Raw genomic sequence first — 22718 nt, forward strand, 5'->3', positions numbered from 1 at the left:
CACTTGGTGCACCCATAGTCATTATCCCTGTAGTTTTCAGAGATCTGGAAGAACCAGTCTGGGACGGCCTAGTGGTTAGAGCGTTGGGCCAGTAACCAGCAGGTAGTCTAGTGGTTAGAGCGTTGGGCCAGTAACCAGCAGGTAGCCTAGTGGTTAGAGCGCTGGGCCAGTAACCAGCAGGTAGCCTAGTGGTTAGAGCGCTGGGTCAGTAACCAGCAGGTAGCCTAGTGGTTAGAGCGTTGGGTCAGTAACCAGCAGGTAGCCTAGTGGTTTGAGCGTGGGCCAGTAACCAGCAGGTAGCCTAGTGGTTAGAGCGCTGGGTCAGCAAGCCCAGTGGCAGGTAGCCTAGTGGTTAGAGCGTTGGGTCAGTAAGCCCAGGGGCGGCAGGTAGCCTAGTGGTTAGAGCGCTGGGTCAGTAACCAGCAGGTAGCCTAGTGGTTAGAGTGTTGGGTCAGTAACCAGCAGGTAAGTGGTTAACCAGTTCAGGGTAGCTTAGTGGTTAGAGTGTTGGACTAGTAACCGAAAGGTTAACCAGTTCAACAGCTCTTAAGCAGCCTTCATCGTATGGCCTGAACACTTAAGAGGAATGGGCTAGGGAAGAGGGTCTCAGAACAAAGTGGAATTGAGCCCATGAACAGAACAGTAGCTCAAACTCCAAAAAGTTCTGGGACACTGTGAAGTCCATGGAGAACAAGAGCACCTCCTTCTCCTTCCTTCTGAAACTATCCGCCGCCATTGTCGCAACCCCTATTACCAGCCTGTTCAACCTCTCTTTCATATCGTCTGAGATCCCCAAGGATTGGAAAGCTGCTGCAGTCATCCCCCTCTTCAAAGGGGGAGACACCCTGGACCCAAACTGTTACAGACCTATATCCATTCTGCCCTGCCTATCTAAGGTCCTCGAAAGCCAAGTCAACAAACAGGTCACTGACCATCTCGAATCCCACCGTACCTTCTCCGCTATGCAATCTGGTTTCCGAGCCGGTCACAGGTGCACCTCAGCCACACTCAAGGTACTAAACGACATCATAACCGCCATCGATAAAAGACAGTACTGTGCAGCAGTCTTCATCGACCTTGCCAAGGCTTTCGACTCTGTCAATCACCAGATTCTTATCGGCAGACTCAGTAGCCTCGGTTTTTCGGATGACTGCCTTGCCTGGTTCACCAATTACTTTGCAGACAGAGTTCAGTGTGTCAAATCGGAGAGCATGCTGTCCGGTCCTCTGGCAGTCTCTATGGGGGTGCTACAGGGTTCAATTCTCGGGCCGACTCTTTTCTCTGTATATATCAATGATGTTGGTCTTGCTGCGGGCGATTCCCTGATCCACCTCTACGCAGACGACACCATTCTATATACTTTCGGCCCATCATTGGACACTGTGCTATCTAACCTCCAAACGAACTTCAATGCCATACAACACTCCTTCCGTGGCCTCCAACTGCTCTTAAACGCTAGTAAAACCAAATGCATGCTTTTCAACCGATCGCTGCCTGCACCCGCATGCCCGACTAGCATCACCACACTGGATGGTTCCGACCTTGAATATGTGGACACCTACAAGTACCTAGGTGTCTGGCTAGACTGCAAACTCTCCTTCCAGACCCATATCAAACATCTCCAATCGAAAATCAAATCAAGAGTCGGCTTTCTATTCCGCAACAAAGCCTCCTTCACTCACGCTGCCAAGCTTACCCTAGTAAAACTGACTATCCTACCGATCCTCGACTTCGGCGATGTCATCTACAAAATCGCTTCCAACACTCTACTCAGCAAACTGGATGCAGTTTATCACAGTGCCATCCGTTTTGTCACTAAAGCACCTTATACTACCCACCACTGTGACTTGTATGCTCTAAACGGCTGGCCCTCGCTACATACTCGTCGCCAGACCCACTGGCTCCAGGTCATCTACAAGGCCATGCTAGGTAAAGCTCCGCCTTATCTCAGTTCACTGGTCACGATGGCAACACCCATCCGTAGCACGCGCTCCAGCAGGTGTATCTCACTGATCATCCCTAAAGCCAACACCTCATTCGGCCGCCTTTCGTTCCAGTACTCTGCTGCCTGTGACTGGAACGAATTGCAAAAAAATAAAAAATAAAATAAAATAAAAAAATAATAAAAAATAAATAAAAAAATCGCTGAAGTTGGAGACTTATCTCCCTCACCAACTTCAAACATCAGCTATCTGAGCAGCTAACCGATCGCTGCAGCTGTAGATAATCTATTGGTAAATAGCCCACCCATTTTCACCTACCTCATCCCCACAGTTTTTATTTATTTACTTTTCTGCTCTTTTGCACACCAATATCTCTACCTGTACATGATCATCTGATCATTTATCACTCCAGTGTTAATCTGCAATATTGTAATTATTCGCCTACCTCCTCATGCCTTTTGCACACATTGTATATAGACTCCCCTTTTTTTCTACTGTGTTATTGACTTGTTAATTGTTTACTCCATGTGTAACTCTGTGTTGTCTGTTCACACTGCTATGCTTTATCTTGGCCAGGTCGCAGTTGCAAATGAGTTGCAAATGAGAACTTGTTCTCAGCCTACCTGGTTAAATAAAGGTGTTCTCAACTAGCCTACCTGGTTAAATAAAGGTGTTCTCAACTAGCCTACCTGGTTAAATAAAGGTGTTCTCAACTAGCCTACCTGGTTAAATAAAGGTGTTCTCAACTAGCCTACCTGGTTAAATAAAAGGTGTTCTCAACTAGCCTACCTGGTTAAATAAAGGTGTTCTCAACTAGCCTACCTGGTTAAATAAAGGTGTTCTACCAACTAGCCTACCTGGTTAAATAAAGGTGTTCTCAACTAGCCTACCTGGTTAAACCTGGTTAAATAAAGGTGTTCTCAACTAGCCTACCTGGTTAAATAAAGGTGTTCTCAACTAGCCTACCTGGTTAAATAAAGGTGTTCTCAACTAGCCTACCTGGTTAAATAAAAACTAGCCTACCTGGTTAAATAAAAAAACCTGGTTAAATAAAGGTGAAATAAAAAATAAAAATAAAAAACAGTAGGCTGAAGATGGGTCGAAGGGTAGCCTGTAGCTCAAAACCCATATTGAATTGTCTTAGCTTTCTGGAAGGTCTTGACAGTCAGAGAAGAGAGGACTACTCACCACATCGTCCGAGGCAAAATCAATGAAGCCCGGCAGAATCAGGAAGTCGCTGAAAGACAGACAGAGCAAGAGGTCAGGGGTCAAGGTTCACAGGTAGTCATGGCTAAAGAAAGATGGCTTTACACAAGAGGACTACAAGATTCATAGTGCAGTGCAATGCAACTGCCAGCCAACTGGTGACAGTGGGTCAGAAGTGGCCTATTATAAACCCCTCACCCTTTACCCCGACCAATTTCAGCTTTTACAAGTAACTCCACCATGTTGGAGTTGGGTCCAAAGCAGGAAGTGTTGAAAGCCACAAGGGAATATGTGCAAATTAGCCCCTAGAACTGCTTCTTCGACCGAGCCTGGTAACAATATAGGGAAACTAGTTCTCGCAATGGTTGAGGAGTCTGACCCGAAAGTTGCATGTGGTATAAATTTGAATAAACTACAAGTGAGTTTGCGTTAAGAACTAAATAGTAAATGTCTTGATCCCAAAAACGGTACGTTCATAAGTTTGCCCTCTAGTGATCGCTGATCAAGCTGCCCCTTCCCTTTGCCTTGTACTCTAGTCTAAAGAGAAACACTGTCTCACCCTGTTAGTCCAGTGCTTCACAAAAGCATCTGGGGTTCAACTTCATTTCTTACACTGTATGAACACAATGGCAGGCAGAGAGAGAGCGGTAGAGAGCATATGAGACAGAGGGAAAAAGAAGGATGATGTGCGTTTTTCACAGATGGGTGGATCTGGTGGTTTGGCAGATGGGTGTGAAAACACAGACAGACTGGACAGAGAGGGAGAGACAAATAAGTGAGTCTGTCAGAGAGAGAGAGATGGGGAAAAGTGAAAACCAGAATAAGAGGGAGGAGTGCAGGAGAGAATGGGCTCTAAATCAGATAGAACGGGAGGAGCGAGCGAACGGGAGGAGCGAGCGAGAGAAACAAAAACAGAGAAAGAGAATGGCCCCCTGTCCTTTATCATCCATCAGACAATTCCCCCTCTCCTCCGCCTGTGTGGGTGAAAAGATGGGGCCTAAAATAGGTCTACCAAACGGGACAGGGAGGGTGCGGCTGCAACCGCCAGACACCTCACAAACATCAACACAGTCTGGGACAGGGAGGCAGAGGGGAAAACATCTGCCAGTATTTAGAAACCACAAAACTACACTGATTCTGGATCAGCTCGCAATAGCCAGACCTACCCCTAACCAGCATGAGCCAAATGGTAAAAAGTGTCACTGGATCAGTTGATAAGTAGCCATTTAATTTATTTCGAGTTTTGGATTTGCCACCAATTTCCATTACAGAATACAAGTTACAGTGGTCACTTGGGTTTAACCTGTAACCTATACTTAAAACTTCTTAAGGCTAGGGGGCAGTATTTTGACGTTCGGATGAAAAGCGTGCCCAAAGTAAACTCCCTGCTATTCAGTCCCAGAATATACGATATGCATATAATTGGTAGATTCGGATAGAAAACACTAACGTTTCTAACACTGTTAAAATGATGTCTGTGAGTATTACATAACTTATTTGGCAGGCGAAACCCAGAGGACAAACCATCCAGGAAAAAAACTTTTGAGGTCACTCTTTTCAATGAGTTCTCTGTGGATCTAGATTTCTAAGACACTTGCTTGCAGTTCCTATCGCTTCCACTAGATGTCAACAGCCTTCAGAAATTGGTTGATGTTTTTCCTTTGAGAAATGAAGGAGTATGGCTGTTCAGAACGAGGGTCAAGTCTAGTGTACTGTTGTGGTTGGGGGGCACGACCTGAAAGCTCGCTCCACTGTGTTTTCGTCCGGTATTGAACACAGTTTATCCCGTCTTAAATTGTATCGATTATTTACGTTTAAAAATACCTAAAGTTGATTAGGAAAGTTGTTTTAAATGTTTGGATCAAATTTACAGGTAACTATATTAGATACTTTGTAGTCATGTTGTGTGTTGGAACCAGTGTTTTTCTGGATCAAACGCGCCAAATAAATGGATATTTATTAACGACAGAATTTATCAAACAAAAGGACCATTTGTGATGTCTAATGGACATATTGGAGTGCCAACAGAAGAAAGATCTTCAAAGGTAAGGCATGAATTATATCGTTATTTCTGACTTTTGTGTCGCGCCTGGCGGGCTGAAATGTGATTTTCATGTGTTTGTTTGATGGGTTGCTGTCCTCAAATAATAGCATGGTTTGGTTTCGTCGTAAACCCTTTTTAAAATCTGACACTGTGGCTCGATTAAAAGAAGTTAATCTTTAAACCGATGTATAACACTTGTTTGATTCATCAATTGTTATTATGAGTATTTCTGTTTTTGAATTTGGCGCTGCTATTTCACTGGGTTTTGTCAAATCAATCCCGTTAACGGATTGGCGCGCGAAGGATCACTAAGAAGTTAAGTGGCCAGGTTGACCCAGAATGCAACAGAAAATGTGGAAAATGGGATCTTGATGAGTAAGACCTAGATTAGGACTTCCCTTGTGGAGATGGCACACCTAAAAGCAATGAAATTGTTTTTTGTCCAGGTTAAAATGTAAGTTGTCTACAGGAGTAAATAATTATATACGGCATTCGAGAAGAACTAACTAGTGTGACTTGGCACACGTGACCCATTAGGGTTTTAAATACCAAAGACAACACTGGCTACCTGTCAATATGGTGTGCATTCGAATGTTGAATGTGGACAAATGCATAATGCCATTTCGGCCACACAAGTGCTGTAGACAACCACAAACTGCCCGAGTTAGACATTAGTATGACCCTTCAGCCACTAAGTAGAGAAAGTGGGTAGGTCTGATTTAGAGTGCACTTACCTGTCTAGTCTTGCATACTATTAATGTTTAAATATCTATTGCCTGACAGTTCTGTTATTAAAACCGCTTCGGGCCCTAGTAATGCTGGGTGCGACTTGATTCAACTTCATTTCATGCAGACAATTTGACACAAGCCTGGATAGCACTACTTCATAACGTGGTTCTACACTTCTGCAAAGGCAGTGCACTACACATGAAGAATTATGTCACGATTGTAATCTTTTCATTTCGTCCCTTTGCCACATAAGTGGATTGAGAATACAGTCTTCTACACCAATGTCCCGGGGAGAATTGCGTTGGAGAGATGAGGGGGCTTGAACGGGGCTAATTAGAAGCCGAGGATGATTAGGTGGCTGTGATCATAAGACATCATCATGGAATCCTCCCATGAAGCCTTTGAAAGAAAATGACTGGATTGACAAATTCTTTATGACAGGGTAATATATGATAATAACACGCAGCAGAGTCTTCTGCTGTCCTAGAAAATGTTGAGTTGCTGAAAGAATATTGATCCAGCTTGGTGAAATGGCCTTGAGACCCTGACAGAGCATCTCAGCTCACCCTGATCCAGCTTGGTGAAATGGTCTTGAGACCCTGCCAGAACATCTCAGCTCACCCTGATCCAGCTTGGTGAAATGGTCTTGAGACCCTGCCAGAACATCTCAGCTCACCCTGGCGAACACTTTCATAAGGGAGCGTGTATTCAGCTCCAGTGTGTTGGTGTGGACAGTAAACCTGCCAGATTACAGCAGCAACAGGTAAGCAAACACCTCAAAGCCAGTAGGCCTTAGCCAGATGTGTTCTCACTGGATCTTTCTCAATGGATCTTGTCTTCGATTCCTTGCATCCCCACCTCACTCTCAAAATACATTGGAGAAGAAAGTCCGAGGGGGGTGACTTTAGACCTTCTCCTTTAATAGGGTTAAAAAGGAGCCGAGGAGATAGGGAAAGACAATTGAGAATGAGCCACCGTCGCTACCGTCCTGGGTAGCCATGTTTGTGAGGCAGTTGTCTGTGGTTGCCATGGTGGAGACACAGCTGTATGATACAGGTAATACGGGAACAGATGTGGTGAAAAGGAGGGCATCCTCACGTCCTCTGATGTCGTCCCCCGAGCCGCTCACATGACAGTACCTCGGGCTAGTCATGTGCTCTGCCTTGCCTTTAAGCAGGACGTGCTTCATTAAGGAGTGGAGGGACGCGCCGGTATCACACACACATACATTACCTAATCAATTAACCCCTGTGAACTGGGACTAACTCTCCATTCAAATGTGTAATGTAAATAGTGAATACCATTATTGTGTGGATGTTAAGTCTGAACCATAACATTTAGTCATTTAGCAGACGCTCTTATCCAGAGCAACTTACAGGAGCAATTAGGGTTCAACTGTAAGAAACAAAATGGTTGAGTTGTACCTGCTTGTTGTCTAAATATTGTTTGTCTCACAAACGCCACATAATCGGTTTAGAATGAACAGGGTATCCATTTAATATAGATTTTTTTTCAACTTTTACCCCCCTTTTTCTCCCCAATTTCATGATATTCCATTGGTAGTTAGAGTCTTGTACGATTGCTGCAACTCCCCTACGGACTCTGTTTAGGCGAAGGTCGAGAGCCATGCGTCTTCCCGAAACACGAACCTGTCAAGCCGCACTGCTTCTTGACACACTGCTCGCTTAACCCGGAAGCCAGCTGCACCAATGAGTCGGAGGAAAGACCGTCCAACTGGCTACCGTGTCAGCTTGCAAGCGCCCGGCTCGTCAGAGCACTGCTGCACCACTTGGGAGGCCCTACGGTATCCATTTAATCTGTAACATGGGTTCCATACTAAATGGCACCCTATTCCCTATGGTCAAAAGTAATGCACTTTGTAGGGGACAGGGTACCATTTGGGACGGAGCCACATATAGTCAAAAGACATAGGCTACAACATTAACACAAGGATGTGAATGTTACTCTATTTTGTGTTGGAAGCATTTTTATAGCAGTTAGTCATTTTTGTAAAGTCCTCTAGCCAGAGGTATGTTCAAGAAGCAAAACGATGCAAAGAATTTTGGGCAACAGTCTTGGGCAAAGGGGTGAAATTAGTGAAGTAGCTTGCTGTGGCAACATGCCAATGCAATGACCGTCTGTCATATTGGGGCAGTCAATGCTTCGCTTGTTGAAATCAAGTTAGTTTTAAAACAGAGTGAAAGTAGATTGAGGGTTATTCAGTGAAAGTAAAAACAAGTGAATATGAAATGAGCAGATAAAGGGCCTTAGGATATGAGTGCAATCAGATGTCATTACTAGATAGATTAGACAGTTATTGAATGTCTCAAAGAATCAAATAGCAGTTCATGCACTATGATTCTTCAGAGCAGTTAAAGATGCAGTCATATCATTACCAGAAGCAAATATCATCCTATGGTGCAGATCAGGTTAATAAACAATCAACACCCCTGTCCTACTCATTCATCTGTACAGATCAGGTTAATAAACAATCAACCCCCACCACCCCTGTCCTACTCATTCATCTGTACAGATCAGGTTAATAAACAATCAACACCCCTGTCCTACTCATTCATCTGTACAGATCAGGTTAATAAACAATCAACCCCCACCACCCCTGTCCTACTCATTCATCTGTACAGATCAGGTTAATAAACAATCAACCCCACCACCCCTGTCCTACTCATTCATCTGTACAGATCAGGTTAATAAACAATCAACCCCCACCACCCCTGTCCTACTCATTCATCTGTACAGATCAGGTTAATAAACAATCAACCCCCACCACCCCTGTCCTACTCATTCATCTGTACAGATCAGGTTAATAAACAATCAACCCCCACCACCCCTGTCCTACTCATTCATCTGTACAGATCAGGTTAATAAACAATCAACACCCCTGTCCTACTCATTCATCTGTACAGATCAGGTTAATAAACAATCAACCCCCACCACCCCTGTCCTACTCTTTCATCTGTACAGATCAGGTTAATAAACAATCAACCCCCACCACCCCTGTCCTACTCATTCATCTGTACAGATCAGTGTTTTTCTCAGCCAGCTAAACATTTAAATAATACAATTGGTGACGAATGTGGTGTTTACTTCTGCCAAATTCATCAACAAGGTACTTTATTGATTCAAATCTATTTTTAATGGGACAATCATTTGCTTCCCTATATGAACTCATCGTTTGGAGACAAAATGTTTTTACAGTATAGTGTATATAGTGTCAAAATGGTTGAAAAGTCAACGTTTACTCACTTGTAAGTCAACCCGTCGCCTTTAGAGCATAGCTCTTCTGCCGTTTGACCATCAGCGACAACAGACTGTTGTTGAGCAGATCTGCGATTCAAAACGTGTTGGCCATCATTACAAAGCGCCGCCCGCATATCGTCCATCATCGCTTGCGCTTAGGTTTGGACAGTTCGAGAGCGTACTTGCACAATACGGTTCTATTTGGCATTTGTATTGTGGTTGAACTGAACTTACTTGTAGGTGAGGCCGTCTCCAACGGAGAAAAGCTGTTGTGCGGAGAGTCCGTCTTCTGGGACATAGCCCGTACCACCACTGATCAGGTAATCAGCCATGCTGTTAAATGAAAAGGATGACAAGCAGGCATTAGATTATAGACATCGTTTAAAATTTAACATTAGATGCATTTTCAAATATAACTAGCTATCAATAGATGAAGGGTTAAAAGGTGACGACGCTTTGCGCCTGTGAATGACTAGTCGTTTTTTTTTAAACAAGGCATTCCGTTCATGTTTTTTCTGTGATATCAATGCGCATGTTGTGCAGTTTCTCTAGAGACAAATGATATCAAGCCCAAACTGTTCGATGTATTTGGGAGTTGTAGTTTTCAAAAGGCCAATATTCTACATAGTTTAGCATGGAAAACGTGGTATTTACCTATAATGACCATAATCCATTGCATGCCTACTTGTCCATCTGTGTTTCTTTTAGCTTGCTACATTAACCTCTTGCTCCTACCCGACACGCAGGCGTCCCATCTAGACATCTGGAAATGCAAATGCGCTACGCTAAATGCTAATAGCACTCGTTAAAACTCAAACGTTCATTAAAATACACATGCAGGGTACTGAATTAAAGCTACACTCGTGAATCCAGGCAACAAGGCAGATTTTTAAAATGCTTTTCGGGCGAAAGCATGAGAAGCTATTATCTGATAGCATGTAACACCCCAAAAGACCCGCAGGGGACGTAAACAAAATAATTAGCATAGTCGGCGCTACACAAAACGCACAACTAAAATATAAAACATTCATTACCTCTGACCATCTTCTTTGTTGGCACTCTTAGATGTCCCATAAACATCACTATTGGGTCTTTTTCCCCCGATTAAATCGGTCCATATATAGCCTATATATCGATCTATGAAGACTGTGATCAAGGAAAAAAAAATAGTGTTTTATAACGTAACGTCATTTTTTAAATAAAAAAGTTGACGATAAACTTTCACAAAACACTTGAAATACTTTTGTAATGCAACTTTAGGTATTAGTAAACGTCAATAAGCGATCAAATTGATCACGAGGCGATGTATATTCTATAGCTGTACGTCTGGAAATAATGTCCGGGTAAATCTCAGCAAAATATCCGGTCGGAGACCGGAAGAAAGACGCTACCTTGTGTCCGTTTAACCAAGAGACAAATCGTAGGCAAATGACAAGACTGTTGACATTGTGTGGAAGCTGTAGGTATTGCAACCTCGGCCCCATTTAATGTGGTTCACATTCAACAATGGGTTCTGGTGGCGCATGGATATATTTTCGCATTTTCAGTGATCAGATTTTCCTGCGCTTTTCGATGAAACGCACGTTCTGTTATAGTCAAAGCCGTGACTTAACCAGTTTTATAAACGTCAGTGTTTTCTATCCACACATACTAATCATATGCATATACTATATTCCCGGCATGAATAGCAGGGCGCTGAAATGTTGCGCGATTTTTAACAGAATGTTCGAAAAAGTAGAGGGTAGGAGTAACAGGTTAAAGAGACAAGAAAGCTCGATTGAAAGGAGAGCAGTTGCTTCACGAGGTACACTACACAACCAAAAGTATGTGGACACCTGCTCGTCAAACATCTCATTCCAAAATCATGTGCATTAATACGCACACATTGCTGCTACAACAGCCTCCACTCATGTAAAACAGCCCCAGACCATTATTCATCCTCCAAACTTAACAGTTGGCACTATGCATTCAGGAAGGTAGCATTCTCCTGGCATCCTCCAAACCCAGATTCGTCCATCGGACTGCCAGATGGTGAAGCATGATTCATCATTCCAGAGTCCAATGGCAGCGAGCTTTACACCACTCTAGCTGACGCTTGGCATTGTGCATGGTGATCGTATGCTTGTGTGCGGCTACTCGGCCATGGAAACCCATTTCATGAAGCTCCAGACGAACCGTTCTTGTGCTGATGTTGCTGTTGCAACCGAGGACAGAATGTTTACACTATGCGCTTCAGCACTCCTGCTTTGTGTTCTTGTGTGGCCTACCACTTTGTGGCTGATCCGTTTTTGCCCCCAGACGTTTCCACTTCACAATAACAGCACTTACAGATGACCGGGGCAGCTCTAGCAAGGCAGAAATTTTACTGACTTATTCGAAAGGTGGCATCCTATGAAGGTGCCACGTTGAAAGTCACCGAGCTCTTCAGTAAGGCCATTCTACTGTCAATGTTTGTCTTTTGAGATTGTGTGGCTGTGTGCTCGATTTTATACACCTCTCAACAACGGGTGTGGCTAAAATAGCTGAATCCACTAATTTGAAGGTGTGTCCACATACAAAAGTATCTCTACCTGAAATTGATAGTTGTTATTCAGCAGTCAAAAAAGTATGCCTTGTTTACATTGAAGTACACTGTCTGATTTTGTCAAGACAGCAGCTCTATAGAGGTGAGATGACTTGAAATGAAATAGTCATCAAATAAAACATATGTAATATACACAACTGAAATATTGCATTGAAGTAAAATAATGTGAATAAATGGTTAAGTGATAAGCAGTCACTACAATCATGGACATATTATTCACTGTTTCATTATGTGTTGTTATTATCGAACCCAAAATCATGACTTTTTTTTAAATAGTCAAACTGAAACCAAACCTTACTCACAAACACAGATCGCTGCGCACTAACGACTATGCGTTTTCTAAATGTGGATGACCCACTAACATGCGGCAGGGCAGCCTAGTGGTTAGAGCATTGGACTAGTAACCGGAAGGTTGCAAGTTCAACCCCCCGAGCTGACAAGGTACAAATCTGTCGTTCTGCCCCTGAACGGGCAGTTAACCCACTGTTCGTAGGCCATCATTGAAAATAAGAATTTGTTCTTAACTGACTTGCCTAGTTAAATAAAGGTAAAAGAAATAAATAAAAGTGCTGGCAAAATATAGCCTCGCGAAATTAACCCTTTCATGCACGGTTGTGTAAATATCCATGCCTAAAATAGCAGAAGCACTAATGTTAGCTACATGTTTAAATAAAACACGTTGCTTTACATTTGCTCATGTTTGCTATACATATATATACATACACATATATATATATATATATTTACAATAAATACCAGGAAGATAGAACACCTCTATCTTTACTGCTTGTGGTGGCTGTCCATGCGAACAAAACAGCCATGAAGCGACACTATGAGCTAATAAGTCACGTTAAACAATGATCTGTTCAGCAAAAACGTTTCCTTCAAGCACATATTTATCCAGACTACCTACAGTGTTCTGGATAGCTGCTGAAAGGCAACCGTGAGCAATGCCTGTCAATACCATAGCTAGCTTCAGTAGTTAGCTAGCACTTACAACCGTTATCTGGCTACTGTACTGCTGAGTACCTAACAATGGTTACAATGCCTTGAGCTCAAAATACATGCGGGGAGAATAAAACATGGCTATATTAACGATTAATGACTAATCTAGCCAACTGTCCACAGCCTAAGTATTTATAGATTTCCATCCATCATATGATGTCTTTAGCATATCGTTTGCAATGTATTTTAACACCAAAGCTGCACTATAAATTAGCCATCTATTTTCTTGCCACGCAGGTCAAAATGATCAGTGCGTTATTCAGCAGGAGCATGTGTCAGCTAGCGGTAGCCGGCTAGCAAGCTAACTAACACGTTTCAACTCATTACTGAAGATGCTCTGTATTCTAAGCAATTAGCCACCTCACCACGTTCTTCGTCTTACTTACCTAGTGTTAGCTACGTTAAGAAAATGTGAAACAAAAAATCAATTCCAGACCGTTTTCTACCTCTTGAAGATGACCACGTTGTTCGGAAATGCGAACTTTCCAGCTGTAGCTAGCTAGCAAGTCCAAAATGAGCGGAAACAATGTGTGCTTTCTCTATTGTAACCAACCCACAATTAATTCCCCTACTACAAACTCAAGTGGTGATGCGAGGCTGGTCCAAATTTGATTGCCTGTCGCTGCTACAGTGTATTCGCGTTATGAAGAAGACTATGTTCGCAGAAGCTTCGAAAATGGATGCGTCACATCCCCTCTCCTCCACGTGGGGCACTCATTGAATTCGGAAACATGAGGGTAAACGTCTCAACTCAATCACAGACGTTACAGGTTAGTGAGATTATGTCCTTGTAATTTATGTAATATACCTATTATCTGCACTGCAGATCTTTTGGAGGAGAAAATCATGCATTTAGGCTACAGGAAATTGGCACTATAGTCTGGCAGTGCCAATGTCCATATATTATCATTGTATAACCCACATATAACCACATAAACAGCAGGCTCTCCTACCATCCGTTTTTGGAATACTAGGCCTTGGGCTTCTATTATTAGGATCAACAAGAATCTTAAATCGTCCAAATGTGTAGAAATCAACTTTTATAATGCTTATCTACTTATCAATCTAATGTGACTTTAGTATTTTGACAAAACCCACAAATCAACTATTTTCAGATGGTTCAGTGAGGTGCAACGTTTGGAGGTATTAACTGAACAGCACCACTGTCAGATTTACAAGTCACATGCCACCAGTTACTAGTAACCAATTATACGGACGACAGTGGCATTTTCTAGTCTAGATAGACCTCAATTGACCAGTAGAGCCAGCCAGGCTACATACCTCCTTAAATAGCCTAGATCACATTTTACACATTTACAGTAGATGAGGCTACACATTGATGGACTTTGACCTCATTTTCTCCTTATTATCTTATATATCATGGCCGATGACTTTCAAATGCAGGACAGACTGTTTAAAACAGAAAGAGAGAATGGCCCCGTCCTTTATCATCTGTCGAGACCATTCAGATAATAAAAGCACAAAAGTCAATAGACCATTGGTGTTCAAGCTGACGGATTTGGGAGAATCAGACTGAATTATTTAGGCTTGGCCTATTGTGCTGTATGTTGACCTGTGAATCCACAAGCATTGCATACCGAACAGTTCCACACTCTCCCATGTCTGTGATGGTTCAGGGTTGGGAAGAGGAGCACACACACACGTACACAGACACACAGACAGATGAAGTAGACCTCCCTCACAAGCACACACTTTTGTAAAAGAAGCATGGACAGCATATTGCTGTCAATACCATCAGTGGCTGACGGTGTTCACTGACAGGCAATTGCAACCTACCACCATGCAAGCAATGTCGCAATAAAGCGAGTTTTGTTCTTCCTTCTCACCATCGTTTCCTGGAGAGTGGGGAATTCTAACCCATGCACTCTTGATCCTGTGCATGAAATTGTGTGGGACTGCTGTCGCTGTGTGCACTCAACCAACACACGGATATTCAGAGCAAATAAAACCAAATGCATTTGTAATGGTGACTAGTGATCCACCCTGCATTAAAACAGAATTCGCCCCAAGTACATTTATCATGGGAATGGATGTACAGTGGGGCAAAAAAGTATTTAGTTCAGCCACCAATTTTGCAAGTTCTCCCACTTAAAAAGATGAGAGAGGCCCGTAATGTTCATCATAGGTACACTTCAACTATGACAGACAAAATGAGAAAAGAAATCCAGAAAATCACATTGTAGGATTTTTAATGAATTTATTTGCAAATTATGGTGGAAAATAAGTATGAAGTGTACCTTTGATGAAAATTACAGGCCTCTCATCTTTTAAGTGGGAGAACTTGCACAATTGGTGGCTGACTAAATACTTTTTTGCCCCACTGTATATTGTCCCTTGGCCTACTCCCTGTGTGGCACTATTCCAGGAGCCCCTCCTCCAGTACTAAGCAAAGCACAGAGGGCCTTCCCAGCCTTGACAAGTACCAAGGTGATCTGGCGGGTACTGTGTCTGTGCATGAGGTCACTGCTTTAAATGTGGGTCACCCACAATATTGGTCAGAGATTCCTCTATGCACACCGGTGGCTATTTCAAGCATTGATTCAAACCCGATCCCATTAAGCTCTCCACCTGCTGCCCTAGCTGCAAGGCATAAGGGGGACCTGCCACTCCAAAAATAGCCTTGAGGCAGTTTCTGTTGTTTTGGCATCAGAGTAGGCCACTGAATCATAGCTTTTCAATGTGTTTAGGGGCCACGCTCAGAATGACCATAAACCATATAAGACACAGGTGTCCTAGAGCTTCATTATGGGCTAACAAGGATATTTAACTTCAAGGTTATTGACAAGCCAGACTAAACACAGGGCTATGTGGCAGTGTAAACTGATACTACTCAATGGGCTGTATTTACATATTGTAACCATGGTGAAAGCAAAGTAATGAAAATTAGTCAAAACAAGTGGGAGGAACTAATGCTACAGCTTGAATGCTCACTAGTCAAATATACACTGAGTGTACAACAAATTTGAAATACCTGCTCTTTCCACGACGGGCTGACTAGGTGAATCCAGGTGAAAGCTATGATCCCTTATTGATATCACTTATTACATCCACTTCAATCAGTGTAGATGAAGGGGAGGAGACAGGTTAAAGAAGGATTTCTAAGCATTGAGACATTGATTGTGTGTGTGTGCCATTGTGAATGGGCAAGACAAAATATTTAAGTACCTTTGAACAAGGTATGCTAGTAGGTGCGAGGCCACTGGTTTGAGTGTCTCAAAAAGTGCAACGCTGCTGGGTTTTTCATGCTCAACAGTTTCCCGTGTGTATCAAGAATGGTCCACCACACAAAGGACATCCAGCCAACTTGACTGTGGGAAGCATTGGAGTCAACATGGGCCAGCTTCCCTTTGGAACGCTTTCGACACCTTGTCCATGCCCCGACCAATTGAGACTGTTCTGAGGGCAAAACGGGGTGAAACTCACAGGAAGCTGCCGAGGGCAGGACAGCTCATAATAATGGCTGGAAGGGAGTAAATGGAATGGCATTAAACACATTAAAACCATGTGTTTGATATATTTGATACCATTGGCTCAAGCCAATACCATGAGCCCATCCTCCCCAATTAGGTGCCACCAACCCCCTGTGGTGCAACTCTAACTCAGGTTGGATTTCAACATGAGTCAGCTCCAGAGTTGCTACGCTAGTAAACTATTCTACATTTCAGCAAGTATCTAAAAATCTTCTTTGCCTGGCCCTTCACTAATATGTTGTTCTTTTCAAATGGATGCCAGTTTATTTCACTAAGTAATACTCTAGTACAGCTTTAACCATAATCTTGCTTTGCCCAACTCACCTCTCAGGGCCAAAGCCAGCTTGGATGCGGGTGGCGCTGTATCGCTGTGCGGCCGTCTCATGCCCATGTCCATGCCCATGGGGGCTGAGGCGGAAGAGGTGCTCCGCGTCTTGGGGTGAGGGGTTGGAGCTGGGACGGGGTAGCTCTGTGTCCCCTACGATCCTCCGGTAGTCCATCTGGTGGCTGTCTCGCTCTCCATCCACCCCAAAGTGTTCGTAGCCGTACCCCTCCATGTTGGGTCCAATTGCCAAGCTCTCTTGCTCCAGTTTCTCACTCTGGTCGGTGACCTCACCGTCGCCCTCTGACCCTTCTGTCGGTGACGTCCCTCAAGTGGACTCAAGTCACGTAGGGACTGGGTGTTCCTGAACCGAACTACCAGCTCAAAACAATTCCCACAGAACAGAACGAATTAGAACGATCTCAGCCAACCAACCAGACGAGTCAAAGTCGCTGAGGACCTGAGTTGGAAAAACAGAGCTACTTGTGAGAGACATAACATGTTCTCTGGTTCAACACATTCTTATCTTGGTCTCATAGCTCCAGTGTTGTCTTTACCGTCAACTTTGTTGTCGAATCCCAGGTCAGATACAAAAATACTCAGAGAGATATGAGAGAGAGAGAGACAGAAAGAAGGTAGTTATGTCCCTCCCTCCCCCGTCTCTGTGCAGGGTGCACCTGCTAACCAGACCACAGTGTCCGCTAGGCGTGTAAGGAGAGGGTGTCACCGTGGTAATGCTCCTGCCGAGATGGCGTCGTCGTGGAAATGATGCCGGAGAGGCTTGTCGTCGTGGAGTCGTTGCCGTCCCAACGTTCCCCTTGCCCCTGTGGGAGAACTAATGCTCACTGACCTGAAGGGAGATTGTGGTGGGAATGGGAGGAGTGAGATGGCAGAGAGAAAGGGTCCAGACTAATAGAGGGAGGGAGAGGTGGAAAGAAAGAAAGAAAGAAAGAAAGAAAGAAAGAAAGAGAATGCCTGCAGGGATAGAGGGGAAGCAGAATGGGATACTCAGTGTGTTTTTGTCCAGTCGAGTGCTGCTCTATGAATCTCTGCGTACAGCTTAACCCTGTTTTCTGTCAGTGGCACACGTCGCTTTCACAAAGAGGATTGGGGAATTAGAATACAGTGGGCTGGAGATACATGCAGGAGGCAGAGAGGGCACTTAAACACACTCCAAATAGACTAGCACTGTCGCCAATGTGTGTGTGTGTCTGTGTGTGTGTGTGTGGCCGTGGGACAAACCCACAGTAATATAAAAGAATTCCACAAACTGCTTGAGATAGTACCAAAGTATGGCCTTGAGGAGGATGCCTGGCTTGCCCTGGGCACAGACAGGTTCAGGGAGGTACAAACCGTGCTCACAATGCACCACAGGAGAGAGTGTAGCTAACACAAGGGTGACAGCTTCTTACATAGCCCCTGAAATACTCCTCAAATGTTCAGTACAATCTACAGTATATGCACAGTACAAACCATTCTGCTCCCAAAAACGGTGTGTGGATGTACCTTTAAATAGGACAGTTTGAGGCCTGTACTCTTAACATCTTCCAGACAGTGTTTTACAAGCTTACAAAATAGAATGTTAAAGGCTCATTTGACTGGAGCATGGAGCTAGCTATAGCAACAACCAAGGTAGTGGGTTCAATTCCGGCATGGGCCCCACATAATGAATACTGTATAGTAGGCCTATACCGTGCATTCAGAAAGTATTCAGACCCCTTGACTTTTCCACATTTTGTTACGTTACAGCCTTATTCTGAAATGGATTCACATTCCTCCCCTCATCAATCTACACACAATACCCCGTAATTGCAAAGCAAACAGCATTTTCGAAATGTTTGCTAATATTAATGGAATGATCACATTTACATAAGTATTCAGACCCTTTACTCAGTACTTTGTTGAAGCAAACTCCCTCCAGTCTTCTTGGGTATGACGCTACAAGCTAGACACACCTGTATTTAGGGAGTTTCTCCCATTCTTCTCTGCAGATCCTCTCAAAATCTGTCAGGTTGGATGGGGAGTGTCGCTGCACAGCTTTTTTCAGGTCTCTTCAGCGATGTTACATCGGGTTCAAGTCCGGGCTCTGGTTGGGCCACTCAAGGACATTCAGAGACTTGTCCCGAAGCTACTCCTGTGTTGTCTTGGCTATGTGCTTAGGGTCATTGTCCTGTTGGAAGGTAAACCTTTGCCTCAGTCTGAGGTCCTGAGCGGTCTGGAGCAGGTTTTCATCAAGGATCTCTCTGTACTTTGCATTCATTTTTCCTCGATCCTGACTAGTCACCCAGTCCCTCCCGCTAAAAACATCTGCACAGCATGATGCTGCCACCACCATGCTTCACTGTAGGGATGGTGCCAGGTTTCCTCCAGATGCGAAGCTTGGCATTCAGTCCAAAGAGTTCGATCTTGATTTCTTCAGACCAGAGAATCTTGTTTCTCAAGGTCTGAGAGTCTTTAGGTGCCTTTTGGCAAACTTCATGTGCCTTTTTTACTGAGGAGTGGCTTCCGTCCATAAAGGCCTGATTGGGGGAGTGCTGCAGAGATGGTTGTCTTTCTGGAAGGTTCTCCTATCTCCACAGAGGAACTCTGAGCTCTGTCAGAGTGACCATCGGGTTCTTGGTCACCTCCCTGACAAAGGCACTTCTCCCCCAATTGTTCAGTTTGGGCAGGTGGCCAGCTCTAGGAAGAGTCTTGGTGGTTCCAAACTTCTTCCATTTAAGAAGGACGAAGGCCACTGTGTTCTTGGGGACCTTCAATGCTGCAGACATTTTTTGGTATCCTTCCCCAGATCTGTGCCTTGACACAATCCTGTCTCGGAGCTCTGCGGACAATTCCTTCGATTTCATGGCTTGGTATTTGCTCTGATATGCCCTGTCAACTGTGAGACCTTATATATACAGGTGTGTGCCTGTGCAGATCATGTCCAATCAATTTAATATACCACAGGTGGACTCCAATCAAGTTGTAGAAACATCTCAAGGATTATCAATGGAAAAATTATGCACATGAGCTCAATACTGAGTCTTATAGCAAAGGGTATGAATACTTATGTAAGTAAGGTATTTCTGTTTTTTATTCTTTATAAATTTACAAACATTTCTAAAACCTGTTTTCGCTTTGTCATTATGGGTATTGTGTGTAGATTGATGAGGGGAAAAATGATTTAATCCATTTAGAATAAGGCTGTAACGTAACAAAATGTGGAAAAATTCTAGGGGTCTTAATACTTTCTGAATGCACTGTATATGTCGACAGAAAGTTGCAATGGGGAAAACATCTCTTAAATGGGCTCTTCTCTTCATTTGTAAAAACAATGTCAGAGGAAGAGGCTGAGAAAGAGAAAGGGAAAGAAATAGGTACCAGTGAGAAAGAGGTATCTCCCCATCACCCCTTTCTCCCACTCCAGACCTGGTGTCTGAAAGGGGTCAGGAACAGGTGACTGAGTGTTTGTGACAGTTGCTCAGACTCGAGGACGGAAAATCCTCTTATGCTGCCCGTGGAGAGCATAGCAACGCCCCATCCTTGTCAGTGCAGTCAACCCCCCCCAGTCAACCTCTCCATGGAACCCTCTTTTCACAGCTAGGTTAACACTGGAGCCGAAGCCTAGCGTGAGATCAGCACGCTTGTTACTCTAAACTTTCGTGGAAATCACACACTGCTATCTATGTGATATGTGTGTCAATTCAAGTTCAGATGTGCCCCTCTGTGTTGTTTACCCCCCGCCCCCATGCATTCACTGGATTACCATGGGTCTCATGTGCATCTTGACATGAAACACAAGCAATACTGCCTGGGGAAAGAACCTAATGGAGTGCCAGATAAATAGGAGGTAATAAATGAGGTAAAGCTCCTGAGGAAACGGTGTTAGAACTTAGAACTTCGCAAACCACAAAAACATAACACTTTTATGGTGGTTGGGACATAATCTGACAGCATCTACCTTCTTGACGTCCATCTTCTCTCCTTGCGGGCTGATTTGGTAGACTAGGAAGGAGACAGCCTCCTGATGAAACTGGTACTTCTCAGCCTTGACAAACAGGTGGTTAGCCAGGAGGCGTTCCAGGACTACTTGGACGTGAGCGATGTGATACACAACCACCTGGCGTTCGAGCATATCCCGGAACACCTCATTGATGAATGCCTGGAACACTGACGGAGCATTGGATAAGCCAAATGGCATCACCAAGTACTCGTAGTGACCAGACATCGTGCTAAAAGCTGTCTTCCATTCATCCCCCTCCCGGATGCGGATGAGATTGTATACACTCCACAGGTCCAATTTGGTAAAGAACCAGGCCACACGGGGCTATTTGATGGCACCAATGGGAGAAGGTAACGGTACTTGGTGGTGATGTCATGGAGTCCTCTTGTAATCAATACACAGGGGTAACCCTCCATCCTTCTTGGCCATGAAGAAGAAGCCTGCAGAAGTGGACGTGTGGATGAAACCTTGTTGGAGCACCTCATGGATGTGCTCCTCCATGGCCTTGGTTTCTGCCACCGACAGAGGGTAGATGTGTCTGGGTGGGGGGCGCAGAGCCTGCAAGCAGGTTGAGGGCAAAGTCCCAGGGGCGATGAGGAGGGAGACAGGTGGAGCAGATTTTGGAAAATACCTTCCCCAGGTCCTGGTATACCTTCGGGATGTTGGGCTGAAGGGCAACCACAGGACTCTCAACCGACGTGGATCCAAAGGGGATGGGAAAGCAGGCCCTTCGACATTCGGGTGCCCAGTCCATGATTTTCATCCTCGACCATGAGATGGTGGGGTTATGGCTTTGAAGCCAAGGGAGGCCGAGGAGGATCTTGTGAGCTGGTGGTGAAGGGAATGTTCTCCTGATGGATGGACTCCACAGTGAAGGTGAGTGGTTCGGTGATGTGTTTGACGGTCCCGGGACCTAATGGCCGATTACCGAGGGCTTGAACATGGAAAGGAGAGGAGAGCAGGTATGAGGTGATGTTAAGAGAGGCGGCAAGAGTCTGGTCAGTAAAGTTCAACACGGCCCCGGAATCCACTAATGCTGTAGAAACAGACGCTGGGAGTCGAGAACCAGGTGCAGGTGGTAAGTTTAATATAACAAATAACTATACAACATAGGAATAGTGTATTGACATGAAACACAGAAACAATACTGCCTGGGGAAAAAAAAAACCTAAGGGAGTGCAAGATAAAGGGGAGGTAATAAGTGAGGTAATGGAGTCCAGGTGTGCCTCATGATGAAGCACAGGTGTGCGTAATGATGGTTGCCAGGACCGGTGGTTAATAAACTGGCGACGTCGAATGCCAGAGGGGATTAGCGGGAATAGGTGTGACGGTGATGTATATAAAGTGCAAACTCAAAATGTCAACTCTATATCTGACATGGTACAGGTGTCTTCTTTTTCTTAAGCCCATAACCATGTGTGTGAGGTGTATACTTTTGTTTCAAAGTGTATGTCACTGTGTGTGACCCTGATTTAGCCCACTGCAGTAAAAGGTTATTAACCTTCTGTCTTATGTAACCATACCAAACGTAACATATCATACTAATTTGAGTGCCCTTGATTTACATTTACTGTTACGTCCACTCTACACTGAGTATACCAAACATTAAGAACACCTTCCTAATATTGAGTTGCACCCCGCTTTTGTCCTCAGAACAGCCTCCATTCATCGAGGCATGGACTCTACAAGGTGTCGAAAGCGTTCCACAGGGATGCTGGTCCATGTTGACTCCAATGCTTCCCACAGTTGTGTCAAGTTGGCTGGGTGTCCTTTGGGTGGTGGACCATTCTTGATACACACAGGAAACTGTTGAGTGTGAAAAACCCAGCAGCATTGCAGTTCTTGACACAAACCAGTGCACCTGGCACCTACTACCATACCCCGTTTAAAGGCACTGAAATCTTTTGTCTTGCCCATTCACCCTCTGAATGGCACACACACACACACAATACATGTCTCAATTTGTCTCAAGGCTTAATTGGTTTGATTTGACCTGTATTCTCCCATTCATCTACACTGATTGAAGTAGTATAGTGACATCAATAAGGGATCATAGCTTTCACCTGGTCAGTCTATGTCATGGAAAGAGCGAGTGTTCCTAATGTTTTGTATACTCAATGTATGAGACCAGTCTTTGTGTGGACACTCATTGAG

At 44.2% G+C, this 22718-nt stretch overlaps 1 protein-coding gene across 1 annotated transcript in view; it reads right to left on the minus strand.

The window, feature by feature from the left end:
- LOC118377256 (inosine-5'-monophosphate dehydrogenase 1b-like) overlaps positions 1-17266 on the minus strand; it is a 42503-nt gene extending 25237 nt beyond the window's left edge. Inside the window, exons 1-4 of the mRNA XM_052501851.1 lie at positions 16585-17266; positions 9415-9513; positions 9187-9267; positions 3132-3180 (exon numbers count right to left, since the gene is read on the minus strand). Coding sequence (XP_052357811.1) covers positions 3132-3180; positions 9187-9267; positions 9415-9513; positions 16585-16817 — 462 coding nt within the window. The 5' untranslated portion in view covers positions 16818-17266. The remainder of the gene's footprint in view (positions 1-3131; positions 3181-9186; positions 9268-9414; positions 9514-16584) is intronic.
- Positions 17267-22718: the final 5452 nt, after the last annotated feature.

This window comes from Oncorhynchus keta, unplaced genomic scaffold (genome assembly GCF_023373465.1).
Source record: "Oncorhynchus keta strain PuntledgeMale-10-30-2019 unplaced genomic scaffold, Oket_V2 Un_contig_14477_pilon_pilon, whole genome shotgun sequence".
NCBI classification, from domain to species: domain Eukaryota; kingdom Metazoa; phylum Chordata; class Actinopteri; order Salmoniformes; family Salmonidae; genus Oncorhynchus; species Oncorhynchus keta.